This window comes from Pristis pectinata, chromosome 21 (genome assembly GCF_009764475.1).
Source record: "Pristis pectinata isolate sPriPec2 chromosome 21, sPriPec2.1.pri, whole genome shotgun sequence".
Classification (NCBI taxonomy): domain Eukaryota; kingdom Metazoa; phylum Chordata; class Chondrichthyes; order Rhinopristiformes; family Pristidae; genus Pristis; species Pristis pectinata.
In genome coordinates this window covers 6,614,316-6,640,874 of record NC_067425.1, presented here as the reverse complement: position 1 = coordinate 6,640,874, position 26,559 = coordinate 6,614,316, and the positions used below count along the sequence as shown (strand labels likewise).

General features: G+C 42.1%; 1 protein-coding gene across 3 annotated transcripts in view; it reads left to right on the top strand.

The window, feature by feature from the left end:
• The window catches only part of dph1 (diphthamide biosynthesis 1), a 618,447-nt gene that overhangs the window by 20,421 nt on the left and 571,467 nt on the right, over positions 1 to 26,559 (top strand). For all 3 annotated transcript variants that reach the window (XM_052035832.1, XM_052035833.1, XM_052035831.1), the window contains one exon: positions 5,995 to 6,058. In XM_052035832.1, coding sequence (XP_051891792.1) covers positions 5,995 to 6,058 — 64 coding nt within the window. The remainder of the gene's footprint in view (positions 1 to 5,994; positions 6,059 to 26,559) is intronic.

Here is a 26,559-nt window from a genome sequence, read left to right as displayed (position 1 = left end):
CTACCCTGCCGCAAAAAAATACTAGTCAAACACTATTTCCTCCTTATGTTGACTCTGCCGAATCATGATATGCTTTTTAAAATGGTCTTTTATCATTGCCTTAATGATGGATTCCAGCATTTTTCTGGCAACTGCCTGAGTGTGAAATTAAGGAGGCCTTGTAAAACGGAAGCCATGAGGAATTACAGGGGAAAAGCTCTCCTCTGGCTGGAGGCATAATTCACACAAAGGAAGATGGTTGCGTTTGTTGTAGACCAATCATCTTAGCTCCATAACTTTGCTGGAGGAGTGCCTAAGGGTAGCATCCTTGGCTTGAGAATCTTCAGCTTCTTCATCAACAACCCAGGTTGGTTGGAAGGAAGGTCAGAAGTGGGGATGTTCACTGATGATAGAAAAATATTCAATTCCATTCACAACTCTTCAGAAAATGAAGCAGTCCATGCCTGTGTGAAGCTAGACATCAGGTGTGGGCTGATTACTGACAAGTAACATTCTCCCACTTGTGCCAGGCAATGACTATCTCCAACAACTGATAATCTAACCACCTCCCTATGACGTTCACTGGCATTACCATGCTGAGTCCCTTCATTGTCAACATCCTGGAGGGTCACCATTAACCAGAAACATAATTGAACCATCCACATAAGTACTAAACCTGCAGGTCAGAAGTGAATGACTTGCCTCCTGGCATCCCAAAACCATTTCACCATCTGCAAAGTACATGTCGTGAGTGTGATGGAACATTCTTCTCTGGATGAGTGTAACTCCAATAGCACTTTGAGATGCTGTAAGTCATTCTTCACAAAGTAAGCCACATGATTGTCAATGTTACCCAGTCTGGCCTGTATGTGATTTTAGACAATGTGCTTGATTTTTAGCAGTCACCTCAGTTCAGGCCAATTAGTGAGGGTCAATAAAGGCCAGCAATGCCTGCAACATCCACTTTCTATGAACAAATAACTTAACAACAGATACTGGCGGCACCTACATAAAATAAATGAATGAGAAAAGATGCAGTACTTCACACTTCGTCCCTCGGTGGTCTCTTGCTTCATCTGGAATGCTTTTTGTCTCTTCTGTGAAGACACACAAAATATTTGTTTTAATACTTCAGCCATTTCCTTTTTGCCCCATCACAAATTTCTTCTGTATTAACCCAACAGTGACCACATCATTAGAAAGAGTTTTAATCAAGTAATGAGGGGCACTTGATTACCTTCAAGATGCACTTTTACAACTTGTAGACACTCTTACAATTTGCTTTATGTTTCTAGGTGGAATACTCTTTTATTTGCTTCCATTTTTATCAATTTTTGGATTATATTTTGCTTTTGAGTTAATAATCTTAAAGGTGAGTGTCTTTTGATCCAATATTATACAAATTAAGAACAGCAGTTGGCCACTTAGCCCATCAATTTTGCTCCCCCATTTAATATGATCATGGCTGATCTTATTGTAACCCTAACTCCGTATTCCCAACAAGCCCTGGTAACCTTCCATCCCTTTGCTTATCAAGAATTTATCTATCTCTGCCTTAGAAAAATATTCAGCTTCCACTGCTCTTTGAGGAAGAGAGTATTGAAGGCTCTCAAACGTCTGAGAGAGAATATTTCCCCTCTTCTCTGTCTGTGGGCACTCCCTCATTTTTAAACAGTAATCACATGTTCTAGATCCTCCTATAAATATCATATCCACGACCACCCTGTCAAGACCTTGTAGGATCTTGCATGTTTCAGTCAAGTCACCTCTCACTCTTCTAAACTCCAGCAGATGCAAGCCCATTGTGTCCAATCATTTACCATAAGACAACCTGACCATTCCAGATATCAATAGAGTAAGCCTTCTCTGAGTTGTTTCCACTGAACTTACATCTTTCTTAAATAAGGATACCAATACTGTACACAGTACTGCAGGTGTGGTATTACTAATGCCCCCTTTAACTGAAACATACCCTCCCTTCTTTTATGTAGAATTTCTTGACCAAAGGCCTTGCTGTATCTGCATTACATCCTTTTACAAATAGTGCACTAGGACACCGAGCTCCATCTGCATCTCAGCACTCTGCAGTCTCTAATCATTCAGATAATAGCCTTCCTTTTCTCCCAAATTGACAATTTCACATTTTCCCACATTCTACTCCATATTCCAAATCTTTGTCTACTCATTTAACCTATTTAACCACCTTGTATATTCTTCGCAGTTTACTTTCCAACCTATCTTTGTGTCATCAGCAAATTTAGCAACCCTACCTTCGGAGCATTCTCCAAGTCATTGATATAAATTTGAAAAAGTTGAGGCCCTTTCGCTAATCACTGTGGCATATCAGTCACACCTTGCTAACCCATTTATACCTATTCTGTTTCCTGTGAGCCTGCTAAACTTCTATACATGTCAGGACATGATCTTTTATACCATTAGTTTTTATTTTCCACAATAACCTTTGATGCAGCAATTTTTAAAATGGTTCTGGAATTCTAAGTATAGAACATCAACTGGTTCCCCTTTATCTTCAGCACTTGTTACTTCTTCAAAGAACTTTAATGAATTGGTCAAGCATGATTTTCCTTTCACAAAATCCTGTTGACCATGTCTGATTAAAGCATCCTCCTATAATGTCTTTAGTAATACTTTCTAACATTTTTCCCTATGATCGATGTTAAACTAATAGGTCTACAATTTCCTATTTTCTGTCTCCCTCCCTTTTTAAATAGGGCAGTGCATTTCCTTTTTCCTATCTAATGGAAACTGCAGCAAATCTAAAGAATTTTGGAATATTAAAACCAGCTCATCATCTGTCTCCCCATCCAGTATTTTTAAGACCCATGAGCTGAAGACCATCAGCATTATTCTTAACTCCTTCAGTTACCCTTGTTGGAATACTTTTCCTGTGGAGCTTTTATTATCAATGGAATGTAACTTTGTTGAGAATTTTCAAATATTTCTTTAAATATGTACAGCTCCTCATCTGTCTAAATACCTTTTAATCTAATTTCCCAACTTACTTTTGCCAGCAGACTGGTTATGTCTGTGTATTCTCCCAGTAATAAGAGTACTCAAGGTGTAGGTGAACCATAGGCCAACTAATATCTCCCCTTCAACCACAGTACACTAATGTAATTGAGTTTATTTAAGTTTAAGGATATCTTTGGACTTAATATCACTATTGAACTCAGTACGAAATTCTATTATGTTTTGATCATGCTTCTCCAGAGGATGCTTTACTCGGGGATTACATATTATGTCTGTTTCATTATGCAAAGCAAAATATGAAATAGTCTGTTCCATGGTTATGTATTGTCCTAGGAATGTGTTCTGAATGCATACTATGAAATCTCCTTCTGGACTACCCTTGCCAACTTGACTTATGAAAATTAGTCCCCCACAATTATTGCAATACTTTGTTGCTTGTTATTACTTGATTAAAACTCTTTCTAATGATGTGGTCACTGTTTCGAAGGCTCTGAAGTGCTCCCACTGGTGTTATCTCTCCAATGTTATTTCTCATCTTTGCCTAGATTGATTCTACTCCCTGAATCTCTGAGCCTAGATCATTCCTGATTATTGTCTTCCTGTCATCCTGCACTCCAATTCTTCCTGTCTTTTGAGGCACCTCAAACTCTGGAATACCTAATTGTGTTTCTGTATTGACTCATAGTTCAAATCCGTGCATCTCTTTAGTCCCACTGATAGTAATAAACCCCATAATGGCTCTAATAATTTGTGTCCCTTTAGGCCCCTCCTATAAAACTTTGCTTGATTTTAGCCTCCAGATCTATTTTTCTTCCTTTAGCTTGGCATCCATACCTAAAGATCAGATTTGCAATGTTTAGTGGTGACAGTGCTACATTAATGCAAGTTGTTGTGGGGGTTTGGGAAGAGTGAAGAGTTGCACTTATATAGTAAAATCTGTTGGCGATTGACAAACAAACGAGGGTTGACATTTTATCAGTGCGCGCTATTATCTGTGTCACTACTTTGTAAATGTTACATACAGGGTTGTGAATCTTTGTCTTCCCTATAATCTAAGTGTCATTTCACTGATTTGTAATCTCAAAGTGAATGACGGATATTTTCCCTTTGCAATCAGCAATATTATTGTATTATCCGTGGTCAAATTTGGCAAGAAGGAGCTGTATCAAGCCTTTGTGAACAGTTCCATTGGCACTAGTGGAGTTCTGCGAAGGGGGCCTGGGAGGAAGGAATATTTAATCACAAACAGAGTCATTTGGAAGATCAGCATTTATTGAAAAAATCTGGATGAGATTACAAAGATTATCTGATTGTTGAAAGCAGCATTTCCAGCAAGCTGACTAGATAGAAACCAGGATAAGAGGAAAGGCTAATTCCTTAAACAAGAGGTTTTCCGATAGAGTTGAACTAACTGTATATGGTTCAGTATCACATTGCCACGCTTTCTGAATATGTTTATTTTATAAGGGGAATGAACAAAACTTGAAATTAAGATTCAATTTATGAATAATTCAGAAATGTTTACAGAGATGAAATGGCCATTGCCCTTGGGAAGGCAGTGAACCTCTGTCTTGAAACACTGATTAATTTTGGGGGACGAGGGGGTTATCTTATGAAGAGAGATTGTGTAAGATTGGTCCCCACACAAGAACATGTTTTGATATCACTGAGGTTTTCAAGGTTCTGAGAAGGCTTGTCAGGGTTGATGCTGAGAGGTATTTCCTTTAGCAGGTAAATTTAGAAATGGGGGACACAGTCTCAAGATGAGTGGCCAGCTATTGAGGACAGAATGAGAAATGTTTTACAGAAAGAGTTATGTAATTTTAAAATACTGTGCCTCAAAAGTATGTGGATGGTGAATCATTGACTGATATTGATAGATTTTTGGACATTACGAGAGTCGGAGAAAATGGGGATCAGGCAGGAAAGAAGTAATATCAAGAGACTTAGAAAATCATAACACAATTGAATAGAGTTCATATGAAATTATAAAAGGGAAATCTTGTTTGATTACCTATTGGAATTCTTTGAGGATGTATCTTATAGAATAGATGATGGAGAGCCAGTGGATATGGTGTATAGGATTTTCAGAAAGCTTTTAATAAGGTCCCACATAGGAAGCTGGTGAACAAGGTGAGGGCACATGGAATTTGTGGTAATATTCTAGCATGGGTTTACAGTTTGTTAATAGGAATCAGAATATAGGAGGTATGATTAGTAAGTTTGTAGATGACGTGAAAATTGGTGATGTGTTGATGGTGAGGATAGTCATAGGCAACAGGTTTGTGTTGATCAGTATGTAAGGTGGACAAAGCAATAGAAGATGGAATTTAATCCTGATATGTGTGGTGATGCAATTAGGGAGGACTAATAAGAGTGGGACATACACAATGAATGATAGGGCCCAAGGGAATATTGAGGAACAGCGAGGATCCCTGAGGTGGCAGCACAGGTAGATGAGATGGTGAAGAAAGCATATGGAATACTTGCCTTCATTAGCCAGGGCACGGAATATAACAGCTGGGAGATTATGATACAACTTATAAGTCACTGGTTAGACCACAGCTGGAGTACTGTGTACAGTTCTGGTCACCAGACTGTCGGAAGGACGTGATTGCATTGAAGAAGGTGCAGAGGAAATTCACCAGGATGTTTCCTGGGATGGAGCATTTCAGCTCTATCGGCTGGGTTTGTTTTCTTTGAATTGTAGATCATTTTGTAAACGGTTAAGACTGCAGCCTTCTTACACCAGTAATGGAGTGAGCGAATGCTTAAGGCGAAACCCGAGATGGTGATTAAATGGTCGGCTTTTGGATTATGTGAAACCCCCCTGGAGCTGCTGTGCTGCAGTACGCGTAGTGTTGAGGTGTGGGGAAATAGCCAGCTCAAATTAGGGCAATGAGGATGTGGGCAAGAGGAGTCGAACATTTTTAACAGACTCACTCTCAGATCCTAACACTGCAAATAAAAACAAAACACTAAAAGAAAACAATCTTTCTTTAAAACTCTCTCTGTCTTGTTTAGTTGCCCTGCAAATGCCTGAAGGACTCCAGATGTTTGCCTGCGCAATTGCTGATATCATAGAAAGGTAAGACAGCAACTCATTAAATTAACAGCTTAGAGCACCGAGCCCATAGGGCCAGTTTGAACTTGTAAGTAATTAAGGAAGATCTGACTAGACGTAGCACTCATGGAGAATGTAGGACATCCATTGCTTGGGTTTGCCTGTTGTTTGGGATGATGTGTTTGGTTGGATGGTTATTTTTTCCATCAAAAATTCGCAGAGCAGTCATGGGTCAAGATGTTACAATTCACAGCTTTGTCAATGACTCAATTTGGTTCCTAATTAGCTGAAGGAATTAAAGATAATGGGCTACATGTTCGGTGTCATAAACTGCAAGAGCGATGCTTTGAATGGTTTATATTTGTCATACTTGAATCCTGGAGACAGGGCTGTTACTTTCAGTTCATTTGCAGGGCATTTATCTGTATAGTGGAAGTTAAGTTACCATTTAGTGTTGCTTTTCTTGCTGCAGGAGTATCCTTTTTCTTGATGTGGGAATTTTCCAACATTGATTGAAGGCAAACATTTTGTGGAATGGCACTGGGGAATGGTCATTTTGAGTTTTCAAAGCCAAGGTTAAGGAATGTGGAGAAATTGTTCTCTTTAGAGCATAGAAGGTTAAGGATAAAAGTGTTCAAAATCATGAACCGGTGAAAGAAAAGTAAACAAGGAGAAATCGTTTCAATAGTGGAAGTGTCAGTAACTGGAGCGTAGAGTATTTAAGATGATTGGCAAAAGAATTAGAGGTGACATGAGGAAGAACAATTCACACATTTGGGTTTTGTGATCTGGGTTAGGGTGGTGGAAGCAAATTTAGTTTTCAGACCATTTTCTCTAAGATAAATCACTAAATGTTAGAGCAAAGAAGGAGGTCATTCTTCCCACTTCACCTGGGTCACCTCTTTGAAAGCTTAAACTGGAGGGGTTTTTAAATTGAGTAGATGGAGAATTCTTTCCTCAGCAAGCGGGTTCTGTAACCAGAAACTACAGATTTCAATTGGCAAGGAAACCTGAAGTGAAATTGTTTTTTTTAACATGCATCAAGTTGTTGTGGTCAATAACAGCAATGGAAGCAGATTCAGTGGTAATTTTCAAAAGGAATCTCTATATACAGAGTATAATTGCTGGATTATAATGAAAGAGCAAGGGAGTAGGACTAGGTGCCCAGGTCTGCCCATGAACATGTATCAGCAGCTAATGGAGGTCCACAATGCAACAACCTGGAAAAGAACTGGATCAATAAACAAAAATCCAGGAGTGGAGAACTGGCAAGCCTAAAAGCCTGTAAATTTAGCAGGGGTGGTGGGGGTGGTGGTTGTGGTGGGGTTGTAGAGCAAGAAGAAGAATTTAAACCATTGTGTCCTATGGGAACAGAGGTGAGGGAGTTCTGAATACAACACAGAACCTGAAGGGGAAGGTTGTCAACTATCGTATCTCTTTACGACCTGGAAGGAAGCCATTCAGTTGTGTCATCTGGTATGGAAATCAAGCAGGCAAATAGGCAGATATTTGCACTGCTGGCTCTCACATCCAGCAATCTGATAATGACCAGCGATCATCTGTTGAATGAGGGACGAACATCAGACAGAGGATGGGTCCCATGCCGTTCTGCAGTGGTGTTGTGGGACCTTGAAGTGAATCTGAGAGGCCAAGTTGATTTTCCTTGGTACTGCTAAAATTTTGTTCTTAAACCTTGAATTGGATTATAACCCACAAACTGCTGGTTCAGAGGCAAGAGTGCTACTCTCTGAACCAGGGCTGATACCATGATATTTGTGTCATCTTTTCCCATAATTAACTTTGCATCATTTGACTGATCTTGTGGATCTTCTCTGGTCTCACGTTAAAAGTCTCCCTACTGTGGCTTCTGACTAATTCTGGACCCAGCCTGGGCTGATGTGTGATTTAATTCTGGCCTCCTGATGCGCATCTTTAATTGTTCAGCATTCTGTTCATTTAGTAAATACCGGTTAGGTGTGATGGTGAGGGTATAATGCACAAACGTGAGCACATAATCCCACAGGCAGCAGCACGATTTGTTCCATCTGTATCTGGCGGTGTTGGCTGAGGGAGGACACCCAACACCACCTGGTAAGGTGCCTTGGATTGGTTTGCATCCATTTTAAACAGGCAGGCAGGTTCTCATTCTAACGTTCCAATTCAAAAGTGCAGCACTCGCTCAACCTGCACTAAGCCATCAGCCTAAATTTTATGCTTGATAGAGCTTGAACGGATAAGTGTACTGCCAGCTTGAGTGCAAACTCTTTTATTTTCTCAGAAGCCACTTTGGTCAAGTCTTGGTTCCCATTCCCGTTATATCACAGGAAGTACACAAAAAGAATCAGTAAAAGCAGTGTCACCCTCTATCTCACAAGCCAGCTCACCTAGTGCATCTTCCCATTAGTCTACTGAATTACATTGTGTTCCATTATACTTGCTAATTGTAGCCTGTTCCAAGCTTTAATCTCCTTAATTCCTTGCAGTTAGTTGTACTTGAAAAGAAAAATTAGCCCCAGAGAAGGAAGAGATTGGATAGTTATTTTATAAAAAAAAGTATAGAATAGGCATAATAGGTAAAATGCTCTTGTTTTCGAACATAGAATATTGCAGCACATACAGGCCCTTCAGCCCACAATGTTGTGCCGACCTTTTAACCTACTCTGAGATCAATCTGACCATTCCCTCCCACATACCCCTCCATTTTTCTATCATCCATGTGCCTATCTAAAAGTCTCTTAAATATCCCCAATGTATCTGCCTCTACCAGCACTCCTGGCAGTGTGTTCCATGCACCCACCACTCTGTGTGGAAAAAAAAACACTTACCTCTGATATCCCCCCTGTGCTTTCCTCCAATAAGGTTCTAGCAAACCTGCCTGCAAGGATATTGGTCCCCCTCCAGTTCAGGTGTAACCCGTCCCTTTTGTACAGGTCATATCTTCCCCAGAAGAGATCCACAGATCTGAAACCCTACCCCTCTGCACCAACTCCTCAGCTGCGCATTCATCTGCTGAATCAACCTATTCTTACCCTCACTGGTGCATGGCACAGGCAGCAATCCAGATTATTACCCTTGAGGTCCTGCTTTTCAGCTTCCTTCCTGGTTCCCCATATTCACTTTTCAGGACCTCATCCTTTCACCAATGTTTACCACGACTTCTGGCTGCTCACCCTCCATCTTTAGGAAGTGAACCCAATCTGAGATGTCCCTGACCCTGGCACTGGGAGGCAACATGCCATCCGGGAGTCTCTTTCACATCCACAGAATCTCCTGTCTGCTCCCCTAACTATGGAGTCCCCTATTACTATTGATCTCCTCTTCTCCCCCCTTCCCTTCTGAGCCACAGACCCAGACTCAGTGCTAGCGACCTGACCATTGTGGTTCCTTTGGTAGGTTCCCCCCCACCCCATCCCACCCCATCCCAACAGTATCCAAAGTGGTTTACATGTTATTGAGGGGAATGGCGATAGGGGTACTCTGCACCATCTACCTATTCCCTTCCCTTCCCCTCCCCTCCCCTCTCCTGACAATCACCCAGCTACCTGCCTTCTGCAACTTGGGTGTGGCTACGTCCCTTATCTATTGCCTCCTTATTCTCCTATATGAGCCGAAGGTCATCCAGCTGCAGCTCCAGTTCCCTAACACAGTCTGTAAGGAGCTGCAGCTGGATGCACCTCCCGCAGATGTAGCTATCAGGGAGACTTGAGATTTCCCAGATCTCCCACATCTGGTAGGAAGAACACACCACTGACCCTGGATCCATTGTCTCTACTTTAGCTGGGCACTAGGGCACTAGAGTCCGAGAGTCTCGCTTCTTGCTCCAAGTCACGGCCCTTGCTACCTGGAAAAGGATCTGTAATAAGATCTGGATAATGTGAAAAGGATCTGATAAACTGTATCTTTCTATTAATTTGTATTGTGCCAATCATCATTGGAGTTTTTTGTATTATATTGGAACACCATTGCGTTAAAATGGAAACAAATACGTGAATATAGGAAGTGTGAGAAGGAAATAGCTAAGGATAGAAATCTGGGTTCTTGTGCCTGTAAAAGAATAAAGGATGTAGCCCTCTGGGTCAAAATATCATTCTGGTATGGTGGGATTTGAATTCGCGTTCTTAAGATTATTAGTCTGGGCCTTGTGTAGTCTGTTAACGTAATCACAATGCCACTGTACCCCCCGCTACCAAACCAGGTTTTTAGGATGCTGTGTTTGGTCTCGGATTTCTTATATAAAAATTGATTTCACAGATGTGAAGGCAATAAAAGCCTGTTGCTGAGGGGCGAGTAATGCCTGATCAAAGGGTGACAGAGCTCCTATCTCCGTGTTCCCTATCTCAGAAAGCAGGATTCCACAATACTGCCTGATCCTTTTGACTCTGTTTCTATAATCTCGAGGAAGCCCAGTGACAAGTCAGAAGAAATGAATCAAATGATCAAAGGACTTCACAATATCGAAGGGTTGTGATGGAATGAAGCAAGATTTACTCCAGCATATAAAAAGGCTGGGAAAACTTACTGTGTTGTTATCACTGCCTCCTAAACAGTGATTGAAGAGGGAAAATAAAAGCAACTTTTGGCGCAAAGACTTGAAAAATCAGGAAGAAACCATCTGAATTTTTCCAACCTGCACTGTTCTAACAATAGATGTATTTTTAACCTCACATTTGAAGTTGGTATAAATTTATAGATATATTCTTGGAAAAAATTTATAGATACATTCTTGAACCTTAAAGCATCAATTTCTCCCATAACTAGAGTCAGCATCCTAGTCTCTCACTACTACAGTCTCCTGGCACAGTGGTGCAGCTCACAATGCATACAGTTGACAGAGAAGCAAAGAGAGGGACCTGTATTTTTATAGTTTTTTTCATAGCCTTGGAATTTGTCAAAATATTATGCAGCCAATGAACTGCTTTTCAAGTTTACTCCTTGTTGTAAAACAGAAAATGTGGCATCCAGTTTCTGCACAGCATGCTCCCACAAACAGCAACAAGATAATGACCAGACAACCTGTTTTTGATAATGGAGACACAAGAGACTGCAGATGCTGGAATCTGGAGCAACAAACAATCTGCTGGAGGAACTCAGCGGGTCGAGCAGCATCTGTGAGGGGGGAAAGGAATTGTCAACGTTTTGGGTCGAGACCCTGCATAACAATCCAGCAGATTGTTTGTTGCTTCTGTTTTTGATAGTGTTGATTGAGGGATGGATATAGGCCAGGATGTCAAGAGGTTCACCCCCTTTCTGCTTCATAGTAATGCCATGGGATCCTTTACATCTACCTAAGGGAGCATATTAGGTTTCATCCGAAGGGCACCAGGCATCTCTGATGGCACAGCACTCCCTGGGAGCTGCATTAGGTGTGTCATCCTTGATCTGCTTCCACAACCTCCCCTGGCACAGGCCTCAAGTGAGATTTTAACCCCTAAACTTCTGAGGCTCGGTTAGAATACTGCCCACTGAGCCAAAAGCAGAGTTTGGACATAAAACAATTTCTGCCACAGTGTTTTGTGTAAAGCAGCACTGCCCTGCATAACATAGAACACTACAGTATAGGAACAGGTCCTTCGGCCCACCATATATGGGCCGACCATGATGCCAACCTACCTGTCCATGTGCCTGCACATGGTCCGTATCCCTCCATTCGCTGCCTGTTCGTGTGTCTGTCTAAATGCTTCTTAAACATTGCTCCCCTGGCAGCACATTCCAGGCACCTACCTCTCCTTGAGTTACCACTTGTCTTACTCATCTTGTTGAAGCTTTCCCCCACTCACCTTAAAACTATGCTCTCTAGTATTAACATTTCCACCCCAGGCATAAGACTATCTACCCTATCTCTGCCTCTCCACAATTTTATATACTTCTGTCAGATTGCCCCTCAGCCCCTGTCCCTCCAGAGAAAACAATCCAAGTTTGTCCAATCACTTTATAGCTATACAGGCACTCCCCACTTACGAACGCCTGACTTACGAACACCTGTACTTATGAACCGACCTTTGTGGTCCCCAACCCCGGGCCAAGTGCGTATGTGCAGCTGGGGCCATGCGCGGCCACGATCCCCGGCCCAGAGTGCGCATGCGTGGCCGTGATCCCCTGCCCAAGTGCGCATGCACGGCCACGATCCCCGGGCCAAGTGCGCATGCGCGGACACTGTTCCGAGTTACATACAAAATCGAGTTATGAACAGTCTCAAAAAACGGAACTCGTTCGTAACCTGGGGACTTCCTGTACTCTCTAATTCTGGGCAGTATTCTGGTGAACCTCTTCTGCACCCTCTCCAAAGCCTCCGCATCCTTCTGATAATGTGGAGACCAGAACTGCGCACAGCGCTCCAAGTGTGGCCTAACCAAAGTTTTCTACAGCTGCAACATGACTTGCCAACCTTTATACTCAATGCCCCAACTGAAGTCAAGCATGCCTTCTTTACCACTCTATCCATTTGTGTTGCTACTTTTAGGGAGTTATGAACTTGCTCCACAAGATCCCTATATACATCAATGTTCCTAAAGATCCTGCCATTTATGGTAAACCTTCCTCTTGCATTTGCCCTCCCCAAATGCAACACCTTACACTTGTCAGGATTAAACTCTATGTGCCATTTCACTGCCTAAATTTCCAACTATATCCTGTTGTATCCTTTAGCAACCTTCCTCACTGTACACAGCTCCACCAATTTTTGTGTCATCAGAACACCGACATTTTCACCCGTATAACTATGTCACAAACAGCAGAGGTCCCAACACTTGTCCTTGCAGAACCCCACTGGTCACAGACCTCCAGTCAGAGAAACGCCCCTCCACCACTACTCAGTATCCTGGAATAGATATGTCCCCAAGGCCTGGGGATATATCCACCTTGATGTTTTCCAGGAGGTCCAACACCACCACCTCCTTAATACCAACATGCCCTAGAATTTCAACATACTCCTCCCTGATATCTCCATCGTCCTTGCCCTTCTCTTTGGTGAATGCTGATGTAAAGTACTCGTTTAAGACCTCACCACTTCCTCTGGCTCTAGGCATAGATTCCCTCCATTGTCCTTGAGTGGACCTACCCTTTCCCTGGCTATCCTCTTTCTTTTAATATACATATAAAATGCCTGGGGATTATCCTTAATCCTACTTGCCAAGGACTTTTCGTAGCCCTTTTAAAGCTCCTAATTCCTTGTTTAAGTTCTTTCTTGCTTCCTTTATATTCCTCAAAGATTTGAGGATTTCAAGTTTAAAGTTTCTCTCTACAGTCATGACTGTGTGGCTAGGCACAACTCAAATGCCATCTATAAGTTTGCTGATGACACCACTGTTGTTGGCAGAATCTCAGATGGCGACGAGGAGGCATACAGGACTGAGATAGATCGGCTGGTTGAGTGGTGTCACAACAACCTTGCACTCAATGTCAGCAAGTCCAAGGAACTGATTGTGGACTTCGAGTAGGGGAAGTTGGGAGGACACACACCAGTCCTCATTGAAGGGTCAGTGATGGAAAGCGGGAGCAGCTTCAAGTTCTTGGACGTCAACATCTGAGAGGATCTATCTTGGGCCCAACACATTGATGCAATCACGAAGAAGGCACGGCAGAGGCTCTACTTCATTAGGAGGTTGAGCATGGAATGTCACCAAAGACTCTTGCAAATTTCTACAGATGTACAATGGAGGGCATTCTGACTGGTGGTATCACAGCCTGCTATGGAGGCTCCAACATTCGGGATCGAAAGAGGCTGCAGAGGGTTGTAGACTCAGCCAGCTTCATCAACAGGCACAACCCTCCCCACCATCGAGGACATCTTCAAGAGGCAGTGCCTCAAGAAGGCAGCATCCATCATTAAGGGCCCTCACCGTCCAGGACATGCCCTCTTCACATTACTACCATCGGAGAGGAGGTACAGGAACCTGAAGAGCCAAACTCAGTGTTTCAGGAACAACTTCTTCCCTTCTGCCATCAGATTTCTGAATGGCTCATGAATGCTACCTTGTTATTCCTCTTTTGCATTATTTATTTATTTTTGTGGCTTAGTAATTTTTATGTTTTGCACTGTACTGCTGCCGTAAAACAACAAATTTCACGACATATGTCGGTGATAATAAACCTGATTCTGAGAAATGCTTCCTTTTTTTTGACTAAGCTTACAATATCTCTTGTCATAACACAAGGAATGTTCACTCCAACTGTTATTTCCGTTCAGGATACTGTGTCCATATTCCCTGTTCAGGCCAGGATATGCTTTCTTTTACTTTTGTTAGCCCTGATTGACCAGTGAATATGGATTCCTTACTCGCCTGTTGTTAACACTGAATCTAGGAAGTGTATCTTCCTGTAATCCAATAATCCCTTGTCCTCTAACCTTGCTTTACCTGGACTACATTTGATCCTGATTGGTGTACATACAACAAAATAGTAGAGAGTTTTCTCTTTGAAAATGGGTAATAATTGGAAATTTCATTATTTTCCCTAATTTGTGAGAGAGATGGACGGCTCTATAATAACATAGTATGGTTCCTCTTGAATGTTGTAGGAATCCAAAGACAGAGAAATTTGACTTCATAAGTCTCCTTTCTATGACAACAGAATGTCTTAAAGAACAAGTGATGTAGTTTTGTGGTGCAGTCACTGTTGAGACATAAGAATTGCAGTAGTTAATTTGCACAGAACTAATACCCATAAGCAATGAAAGGATGATCACCGAATCTCATTTATTCAGTGATCATGGTGGAGGGTAAGACATTGGGTGAACTCCCCTGCTACTCAAAATAAGCCAGGCAATCCTTTATGCCTACCTGAAAGGGCATGTGTTGCCTTAGTTTAATGCCTCATCTGATAAACAGCACTACAGAGTGCAGGATCCATGGAAGCCTTGCTTTATAGGTTTATTGTATCTAATACAATAGCCTGACAAAGACAGTAATGGAATTTAATGGAATATAAGTCGTAATTTGACAATATCTGCCACTGCCAGGGTTTAAGTGCTGACACTTGATACGTTAGCCCGGATGATGCTTCCGATTATTCCTGCGGGAATTGCAATGTCATTACTATCTTATAATTTGACAGGTTACAAGAAGTTAAGCGATTTTTATTGGTTTCCATTGTAAGATGTTTTATTTCCTCTCTCCTCCCCTCCTGACTCTGATTATTATTCAACTTGGCTCTGCTCATCGCAGTATTGTGAGAGTCAGGAGGTTGTCAGTTCAACAGAGCGCACAGTCTCGACTGGCATAGGAAGAGCTGCATGGTCTTCTGGATGAGGGTAAAGAAACGCAAAATGGCATTTTTATAGCACCTTTCACATCCTGTTCAGAATACATCATATACTTTACAGGCAATGACGTGTTTCTGTAGTGACTAATGCAATGTAGGAAATATGGCTGACAATTTGTGCATGGCAAGCTCCCACAAAACAGCAATATGATAATGTTCAGACAATCTGACTTAGGGATATTGGTTGAGGGATAACTGTGGCTAGGACACCAGAATTCCCCAGTTCTCCTTCAAAATAATATCATTCTTTTATGTCTGCCTTTGAGAGTTGATAGTGCATGGGCTTGAGGTGCCATTGTTCAGATGAGATACTACCTCTGACAGTGCAGCATTTCTTCAGCACTATGCTGAGCACCAACCTAAAACATTGCATGCAAATCTCTTGAGTGAGACTTATGAGCTACACTGATACGAGGAACCACTTGTCACAAGTCTTCAAGTCGAGTTAAAATGTTACAGTGCTTTTTGAAGAGCAGTAGGAATTCTTCTATAAGGTACCAGAAATACTCAGCAGGTTAGGCAGCATCTCTGGAGACTGAAACAAAGTCAACCATTTAGGTCAATAATCTTTCCTGGGGATTGCAGTCATCATAAAACTGATACTGTTTTATTTCAGGCTTCTGGCATCTGCAGGATTTTGCAACAGTAAATTATTGGTATCTTGACCAGCATTTCTTCTGACTTGATTAATTAAACCATAAACTGATTTCAGCAGAGAAGGAGGTCATGTAGCCCATTGTGTCCATGTTGGCTCTCTATAACAACATCTCAGTAGCTTCTCCGGAGCCTTGCAAATTTTTCTTCATGATATATTTATCCAAATCCCTTTTGAAATGGAACCTGCCTCCTCTCTACCTGCAGGGATTGCATTCCAGATTCCATGTGCACACTGTGTATAAAAGAAAAGTCACTTTTTTTTATTCTCTGCTGGGTCTTGTTTGGGAGTAAAGTAACTTGTATTTCTGTACACAACAGTGATGATTCTCTCCAAAAGTGACTTGCTGTGGAAAGCATTTTGGGATGCATATGAGAAAATCATTTAAGGCATTCATTGGAAGTTTTAGATTTGGCACTTGATCCTATCTCAAGGTGAGCAATGCTGCTGACTGCTCACTTCTGCTAGGCAAAGTAGAAAGGTAATAGGATATGGAACAAACAATCGATCTGGGGGTGGACTCAATGGGAAAGGCAAAATCATCATCTGAAATCACTGGGTGTTGCAAATCTGAAATATAGATAATCCTGAATATGTTCTTTCTTTGAATTTGTTGAGCTTAGTGAAAGGTTTAATGTGCCAAGTCAGAAGATGAAATGCTATCCCTTGAGCTTGTGTTGAACCTCGTTGAAGCCGTGAGGGAGACAAGAAGTCAAAGTGGGAATGGCACAAAGGATAATCCTGGGCAGGGCTTAGTTCATTGTGGATGGGAATAATGTTCACAGTGAAGAATGTATGACCTATGGGTTACCCACTAGTGAGCAATAACATTGGCCTCAGTAGCTGGCACTTGGTTGGGACTAAGAATTTGCCACCTGAACCCTCAATTGGACAACGGCAGTGTTAGTGGGGCAAGCTTAAGCAGCACAGGTAAATGATTCTCCTCAATCATTATGTCCAAGGAGAATATTATAAATTTAAATTAGAAAAGTGAATAAAAAGTCTACACTGTTGATTCCATGCATGTTCAGTGAATGTCAGGTCACTCATTCAAATGTGGTTAATACTGTCATCTCCCAAATGCCTCAATTTTTAATGATTCTGGCCTTCATTGTCCTCGCTGTCCTACCCAGGGATATTCCAAATAGGTTCATTAGGTTGATTCATTAAGTTCTCAGATGAGAGTGCTGCTCCATGAAGAATAATTGAGCAGAATGTACTTTTGTTTATTGGGGTCTGGGGAAATGAGGGGTGATCAACAAAATGTATAAAATACTTAGGCGTGTCAGGGTAAAAGGTGAGAAGCTGTTTCCTATGGTTGGAGAGCCCAGAATGAATGAGTTAAGCTCAGGAAATGAGTAGACCATTGGTACTGAGATGAGAAATTTCTTCATTGAGCATTGTGAATTTTGGAACTATTTATCCCAATGGACTTTGAACGTTCAGTCGTAGAGTATATTCAATGCTGAGATCAATAGATTCACAGATTTTAAGGGAATCAAGGGAATTGGAGATAGGGCAGCAAAATGGAGTTGATGTAGAAAATCAGCCATGATGTTACTGGTCCACATTGAGGTTATCATTAGCTAGCAGTCTTGTCAAAGTCAAGTTTATCGTCACATGCGCAAGTACAGGTGCAATGAAAAACTTACTTGCCGCAGCATCACAGTCACGTAGCATCATATAAGCAGCATTCCCAGGAAAAACAGAAATTAAACATAAATTATGCACAATTTTTACAAGACAGAACACAAGTAGAACAAAAAAGGACTCCATTTTAGTGCAAAGCGATCAAAGTGGTGACAGTTGTTGCTAAACTGTAGTGATTAGGGTTTTGCCGGTTGGTTCAAGAACCAAATGGTTGAAGGGAAGTCGCTGTTCCTGAACCTGGTGGTGTGGGACTTCAGGCTTCTGTACCTCCTGCACGCTGATAGCTGCGAAAAGATGGCATAATCTGGATGCTGGGAATCTTTGATGATGGATGTTGCTTTCTTGAGGCAGCGCCTCCTGTAGATACTACCGATGGTGGGGAGGGATGTGCCTGTGATGTATTGGGCTGAGTCCACTACTCTTTGCAGCCTCTTACGTTCCTGTGCATTTGAATTGCTGTACCAAAGCATGATGCAACTTGTCAGGATACTTTCAACAGTGTATCTGTAAAAGTTTGCTACAGTGTTCAATGTTAACCTCCTAAGAAAGTAAAGACACTGGCGCACTTTCCTTATGATTGCATCTTTGTGCTGGGCCCAGGATGGGTCATCCAGTTTACACCTCCATTCCCCTTCCTGAAGTCAACAATCAGCTCTTCATTTTTGCTGACATTGAGCGAGAGGTTGTTGTTGTGGCACCACTCAACCAGGTGTCCTGTCTTGGTTTGGTAAACTGACTCATTGCCACCTGTAATTTCTCCAACAATAGTAGTGTCGTCGGTGAATTTGAAGATGGCATTGGAGCTGTTCTTAGCCATACAATCATGTGTATCTAGAGAGTAGAGCGGGGGCTAAGCACGCAGCCTTGAAGTGCACCTCTGTTGATGATCAGCAAGGAGGAGATGTTACCAATCCTCAGTGATTGAGGTCTGCCGATGTTATATAAGGAATTGCTAGTTATCTGTACTGTGTGGTTCAGCACATCTCAGACTTCTGCACATGAAATTAGCTATCAAAGTTTATGCGAGCTGGAAGTTAGATGCTGGAGATCTTTGTCCTGCTCTGTCACCAGACTGTCCATCGAGCCCAAAATGTGGAGCACTGACATATTTGAGGAGATGTGCTCTCAGCTTCACTTTAGGGAGACAATGATTACAATCCCTTGAATGGGGTTGCTGACACTGTGCAAAGGTAAATGAAAGTAAGTGGTTTATGTATTGCATTTAATGTATTTAATTATTTGCTGTCATTTTAAGGTGCTTTTTAATTGAGTTCTTTTTTTTTACTGTTTTTAAATTTTAATTAGTTAAATCCACTTGAACAGTTTTGGAAATGTCTCCAAGTGGATTTAACTAATTAAAATCAGCCATGGTGAGTTTTGACACTGGCTGGATCCAGGTTGATCTGACCCATTGAGTGGTGGAACAGGATTAAGGTACTGAGTAAACTGCTCCTGTTTCTGGTTCTCTAGTCAGTCTATGCTTGAAGTTGATCCCCTCCTTTGATCAGAGACAATGCCTGGGATTAACTTCCTCCACTCTATCCTAAATGTCCCTCCAAGGTCCCTTTCTTCATCACTGCTTTGCCAGGAAGAATGATCTGTGTTTAATCCAGCCTTGCCACAAAACTTGATTCCTTGCCACCAGCAGGTTAATCTTATGCCCTTTCTCTGCACTGGTTCCAAGGCAAAAGGTGCCATGTGGAGGCTATTCAACCCTTTAAGAACATTTTGCCATTTAGCTAGATCTTAGCTGATCTGTCATTAAACTTCACCAAACTTGTCATCAGTCCCAAGAAATCCCAAATAGCCTGGCTTGGCTAAAACCTTTCCACTCTTTCCACCATCGAGGACATCTTCAAGGGGCAGTGCCTCAAGAAGGCAGCATCCATCCTCACCATCCTGATATGCCCTCTTCTCGTTTCTACCATCGGGGAGGAGGTACAGGAGCCTGAAGACCCACACTCAGTGATTCAGAAAGAGCTTCTTCCCCTCCGCCTTCAGATTTCTGAATGGTCCATGTATACTACTTTGTTATTTCTTTTTTTTTTGCACTTTTTTTATTTTTGTAATTCATAGTAATTTTATGTGTTTGCACTGTACTGCTGCTGCAAAACAACAAATTTCACATCATCTAAGTCAGTGATAATAAATCTGATTCTGATTCTCAGTTTTGAAATGATCCATTGATGCTCAGCCTTGCCACACACTCCCATCTCTCATGGCAGTAAGGGAAGTGAAGTATGTAGCACACTTGAATATGGGCTGGTGTGTTGCAGAAAGAAATCTAATCTTGTAAAGAGAAATCTAGTGCCAAGTGATGCATTTTGGGAAGTTAAACCAGGTCAGGGCATATTCAGTGAACGACAGAGCCCTGGGAATGTTGTAGAACAGAGAGAACTAGGGGTACAGGTACATAGTTCCCTGAAAGTGCCAACACAGGTAGACAGGGTGGTGAAGAAGGCATAAGGCATGTTTGCCTTCATTGTCAATGGCATTGAGTACAGGAGTTGGGTTGTCGTGTTACAATTGTACAAATTGTTGGCTAGACCACTCTTAGAGTATTGTGTGCATTTCTGGTCACCATGCTATAGGAAGGATGTGATTAAGCTGGAGAAGGTGCAGAAAAGATTCACAAGGATGTTGCTTGGACTGGAGGGCTTACGATATAAGGAGAGATTGGAAAGGCTGGGACTGTATTCCCTGGAGTGAAGGAGGCTGAGGGGTGACTTTATGGAGGTATATAAAATTATGAGGGGTATAGATAAGGTAGATAGTTGCAGTCTTTATCCTAGGGTAGGGCAGGCTAAAGCTAGAGGGCATACGTTTAAGGTAAGAGGGGAAAGATTTAAAGGGGATCTGAGAGGCAAGGTTTTCACACACAGGGTGATGGGTATATGGAATGAGGTGCTGGAGGAGGTAGTAGAGGCAGGTACAATTACAATGTTTAAAAAACGTTTGAGCAGGTACGTGAATAAGAAAGGTTTGGAGGGATATTGGCCAAACACAAGCAAATAGGATCATTTTAGGCATCTTGGTTGGCATGGAGGAGTTGGGCTGAAGGGTCTGTTTCTGTGCTGGATCACTCTATGAATCTAAATAGTAGCATTAAACAAGTTGAATCACTGATTTACTGACTCCCCAGGACCTGAAGTTAAATTGGTGCAGAATACATAATTAGTGCAAAATTCTTATACACAGCAGTTCATTAGAAATGTAACAGAAACAGACCTTGTTGCTTACAAGGATGTTCCTTATCGTGAGAATCTCTAAGCTCCTCTAGGTGTAAATCCCAGTTGTGGTGTGACTCTAAAGCAGCACTGGTTGCTGAGGGATTGACACTGGTGCAGGCGGAGGCATGGAAAAGGTGAGTGAAAACACAAGGCCACTCTGTTAATTCCTGGCATTCAACTTGTTAGGATTTGGAAAGCACTGCCTCACAGGGGACTAGTTAACGGATTCAGTGGGAAATTGGGCAAATAAATGAAAGGGGGAAAGATTGCAGTATAGGGAAAGAAAGTGGGAATGGGACTAACTGGATTGCTCTTCGAGAATGCAGATTCAATGCACAAATGGCCTGCTGTGGTGTACTCCAAAGCAAAATACTGCAGATGCTGAAAATCTGAAATAAAAACAGAACATAGTGAAAATCCTCAGAAGGTCAGGTAAATTGGTTAACGTTTCAGGTCAATGACCTTCTGCCTGATGGAAGTCCATTAGGCTTGAAACCTTTATTCTGTTTCTCTGAGCACAGATGCTGCTTGAGCTGCTGACTATCTCTGCGTTTCTTCATTTCTTTAGTATCCTGTTCTATAATCCTTATAACTTTATCTTTTGAGTGTATGTTATATTTTAAAAATCTCCCTTGGGAGATGACAGAAGTAAATGATCTCAGTGAAGGCTTATTATATTTCAACTAGTACGTGAGTGACACCTGAGCTTGGAAATAGATTCTCCAATTAATATCACTCAAAATATTCACACATCCATTATTTTAATGTATTTAAAATAAGCTGGTTAAAATATCAGACAAAAGTATTTTCTGTGAGCTTAAGGTAAATTGGTTTAGAAAACATAATGAGTGCAAAATTCTTATACATTAATGTCTTTGCAATATAATGTTTGAAGAACGTAATTGTTAGACCCACGTATCGAGGTCGGTAGGTTAATTCTGTTTGTTTTTTAAGGGTCAAGGACCCATTGGTTATAGCTTTCCTAGTTGTTGAAAACACTGAAGGTTGTGGCCTCTGCTTTAGAGAGGACATTTGACTGGGAAATGTGCTGTTGGCAATTTATTGTTAATTGGGTACTTTTGAGGTGAGCGATCAAGGACGAGACTGCTGAAGGACCACATCACGCAGTGTTTAATGGCTACAGTGCATAAGTAGTCTTGGGATTGTTGCTAGCCAGTGACCCCGTAATCATTCCTGTAAAATGATGAATGGCTCAGAAAAGTGACAGATGGAGTTCTAATCCGTGTGTTTGAAGGTGGGAGTGAGAGAAGAGAGGAGAAGGAACTGGAGGATTGAAGTATTCAGCTTGTCATTGCTAAGTAGCAGTAAGTTCTGTTGCTTCTTAGCTTGGCTGCTGAGCAGATCATTCATGATGAAAGGCCTGTGTTCCGTACAGAAGGCATGGACAAAATGCTGGTGTATATTTTGCCCCACTGAAACAGTGGCCCCTGCTGGGAGCTCAGTGAGAAGCAGGGACAGTGACCATGGAATTGTCATTCCACGGCAGTCTTTGTAATTTTGCCTTGTAAACTAAACCTGATGGATAATTGGGGGATAGTTATGGGGATTGGGAGCATGGGCGTGAAGAAATGGAAAAAAAAACACAGGGCAATTCCCTTACATTTGGGGTCTTTAATCTTTTACCTTTATCAAGTTCATACCTTTACATATATATGTTAAAGTTTCTGGCTGCAAGCTGAAAAATTCATGCTCAAGTTTCCAGGAATGGATTTCCAACATTAGCTGTCGGGACAGGCAAGGGGGCTGCTATGGTGCCAGATTGCTCCTCAGACCACTCTTTACCTTCCACAATTTCCTGCATTTTCATAAGAAGTTAGCATAAGAAACAGGGCAGAAGACCAAATGGCCCCTCAATCCTGTGCTGCTGTCCATTAAGATCCTGGCTGATCACCTACCTTACTTTCCTGCCCAGTCTCAGTATGCTTGTGTATAAATGTCTGGTTCTCAGTCCGGAATATATAGAACTTGGTGTGGGGAATCCCAATAATTCATAGCCCTCTGAGTGAGGATATTTGCCCTCATTGTAATTGCTCCCTTATTCTGATCCCCAGTCCAACTCAGCAAATAGCATTAAACCTTCTCTGAAAGAAAAGGTTTACGCTGTCATAAGATCACTTCGTATTCTTGCACACTCCATAGAATATTTGTCTGTTCTACTGTGTTCAAGATTGTTTACCTTTTATCACTGCTTGAATTGGAATTGGTTTATTATTGTCACTTGTACCGAGGTACAGTGAAAAACTTACCGTTCATACAGATTGATTCATTACATGGTGCATTGAGGTAGTACAAGGTAAAACAATACAGAATGCAGAGTAAAATGTCATAGCTACAGAGAAAGTGCAGTGCAGGTAGACAATAAGGTGTAAGGTCATAATGAGGTAGATTGTGAGGTCAAGGGTCCATTTTATCGTACTAGGGAACCATTCAATAGTCTTATAACAGCGGGATAAAAGCTGTCCTTGAGCCTGGTGGTACATGCTTTCAGGCTTTTATATCTTCTGCCCAATGGGAGAGGGGAGAAGAGAGAATGTCCGAGGTGGGTGGGGTCTTTGATAATGCTGGCTACTTTGCTGGGGAAGTTCAAGGGAGATGTCAGAGGGAGGTTTTTCACCCAGAGGGTGGTTGGTGCATGGAATGCGCTGCCTGGGGTGGTGGTGGAGGCTGATACATTGGTCAAGTTCAAGAGATTGTTAGGTGAGCATATGGAGGAATTTAAGATAGAGGGATATGTGGGAGGAAGGGGTTAGATAGTCTTAGGAGTGGTTTGAAGGTCAGCATAACATGGTGGGCCGAAGGGCCTGTATTGTGCTGTATTGTTCTATGGTTCTATGCTTCTATGGTTTACTGAGGAAGCAAGAAGTGTAGACAGAATCCATGGAGGGGAGGCTGGTTTCTGTGATGAGCTGAGCTGTGTCGACAACTCTCTGCAGTGTCTTGCGGTCCCAGGCAGAGCAGTTCCCATACCAAGCTGTGATGCATCCAGAGATGATGCTTTCTATGGTGCATTGAGAAAAGTTGGTGAGTGAGAGGTGATACTAGTTCTCCGTCATCTGGCAGGCCTGATTGCTTCACCTTGAGACTTCACTGTACAGCATTAAATCCACTTCATTTTTTCTCCGGCATCTCCCTCTTTATCTTGCCCTACTCCAAAGCCTTTCTGCTTTATTACATTTGTACATCCAGCGACAGACCAAGGCTTTAGCATCGGCAGCCATCCTGGTTTCTGCGGGTGATAGGGATAAATTTAATATGAATGGCTAAGTGATAACCATTAAGGTATTAAGTCTGAACATTAAAAAAAAATCCAATCACTTCCTTGCTTTTGTTTGTAAGTTGTGCTCAAGTCCCCCTCCCCACCCTCCCCAAAGCGTATTGGCAAGAAACCAGGAATTCTCTGTTGCCATGGTGAATGCAATAAAGCTCCCCCACTTCTCATAGTAGAACTTACTGAAAGTCAAGTGCTTTGCCCAGTAATCCTTCTCCTGTCTGGACTGAAAGGAAAGCTCAAGTGGTTTATTGTTCCATGAACACTCAGATGAGATTATTTTCATTGTGATCTTTCTCGGCCACCCATTATTTTTTTATATAATAGATATATATCCACACCAGTATCATTTATAACAATTAAACCTGACTTCTTGTTTCTGAGTGCTGGCTGAAAGGCAATTTCACCTCCCCAATTCTCAGCCAGCGGGCGTTGAGCATGTCGACAGGGTATTGCGTTCAATTGATGTGTGATGACTTGAAGGATTCAATTTGTGATGTAATCGCTACAAGATTGCTGGAATTCAATCTTCAGTGAATTACAGAGAGTTAACACACACATTGTTGGAGGGTCCGGATGACATTCTAACCTGCGCAAGTGAAGCTCCAGTGGTTTGCAACAACCTTTGCACGCTCTGCACTCTGAGATTAGATTATTGATATGCAGTCCCTTTAGGGTTAGCTGCATTCTTTTCCCTATAATTCAAGTTTAGGGTCTGCTTTCACACCATAAGTATCTGTCAACACTTACAGTGATTGCCTTGGAGGTTTGTTGTCATTGATGGACAGTGATGCTTGCACTGACGAATGAGCCATTATTATAGATATACCAAGAAACCTGTTTATTCCCCGTGTGGTTGCAACTCTTGGAGTAGGGCAGTGCCCAGTGGTTGAGGCTCTTAAGGGTTCTCTAGAATATTAATTCAGGTCCTTGAGTCTGGGGATAAGGCGATGTAGTGTTGTGGGGGGGGGGGGGGGGGGGGGGGATGGGGCAGTTGGTTATGCAGCCTACTTGATCACAGTGTCCTTGAAAGCTTCTGGCAAATACTAGTAAAGAGTGTCTTGGAACTAACCCTGGTTTCTTCGAGAAAGTGACATTCCTAGTGGAATGTGCTGCATCTACTCCCACCACCCTCCCCCCGCCCCATCTCTACAGCCTTCTCCCCACACCCGTCAGGCCTCTTTGCTCCTCCAATTTTGACTTGTGCATCTAAATTATTATCTGAGTGGTGAGAGCTCCTGGGATGCAGAGGGACCTGGATGTCATGGTGCATGATTTGCGAAAGGCTAGTAGGCAGGTACAGCAAGTAATTAGGGAAGCTAACAATATGTTATTGTTTATTGCTCAGGGAATTGAACACAGAAGAAGGGAAGTTATGCTTCAGTCATATAGCACATTAGTGAGATCTCAGCTGGGCTGCTGTGTACAATGTCAATCTCCTTATTTAGGGAAGGATGTTAATACATTGGAAGCAGTTCAGAGAAGGATTACTAGATTAATAGGGTGGGACAGTGCTGCGGTGATTAGTCCTGCTGCCTCACAGCTCCAGAGACCCGGTTTGATCCTGACCTTGGGTGCTTGTCGATGAAATTTGCACATTCTCCCTGTGACCATGTGGTTTTCCCTTGAGTACCCCAGTGTTCTCCATTGGTAGATTAGTTGGCTACTGTTAGTGCAGGTTGGTGGCAGGGTGGGGAGGGGAAGCAATTGATGAGGATGCAACAGGGAAAATAGGATTAGTGTAGATGGGTGAGAACTAACACGGTGGGCCGAAGGGCCTATTTCCCTACTGTCTGTCTCTTTAATACCACAAATGGGTGGGTTGTCTCATGTGGAAAGGTTGGCCAGGCTAGTCTTGTATCTGCTGAAGCTTAGAAGAGTGAGAGGGGACTTGATTCAAAGATACAAGATTTTGAGAGGCCTTGGCAATGTGGGTGTGGAAAAGATCTAGAACAAGGGATCCTTGCTTAAAATTAAGAGGCCACTCACTTAAGAGGGAGATGAAGGAATTTTTGTTCTGTCAGATTGTCGTGAGTCTTTGGAACTGCCTTCCTCAAAAGGGTGGTAGAAGCAGAGTCTCTGAATATTTTTAAGGCAGAGATAGATAGGTACTTGATAAGCAAGGGGGTGAAAGGTTACCACAATTAGATGGGAAGTTGAGGTTTCAATCAGATCAGCCATTATCTTATTAATTGACAAAGCAGGCTCAAGAAGTTGAGTAACTTACTGCTGCTCCTAACGTTTGTTTATATATACGTTCATATCTCTGATATTCATGGCTTCACCAGTGGATGTATCTTCAGATGCATCGATAGTAAGTTATTGAATTCCTTCCTTAAACCTGTCTGCTCCTCCATGATGCTGCTTAAAACCAACTTCTTCAACATGTCCAAAATTTGGCTGTGTTCCAAATTTGCTTGGAGATGCTCCTTTGAAGCACGTT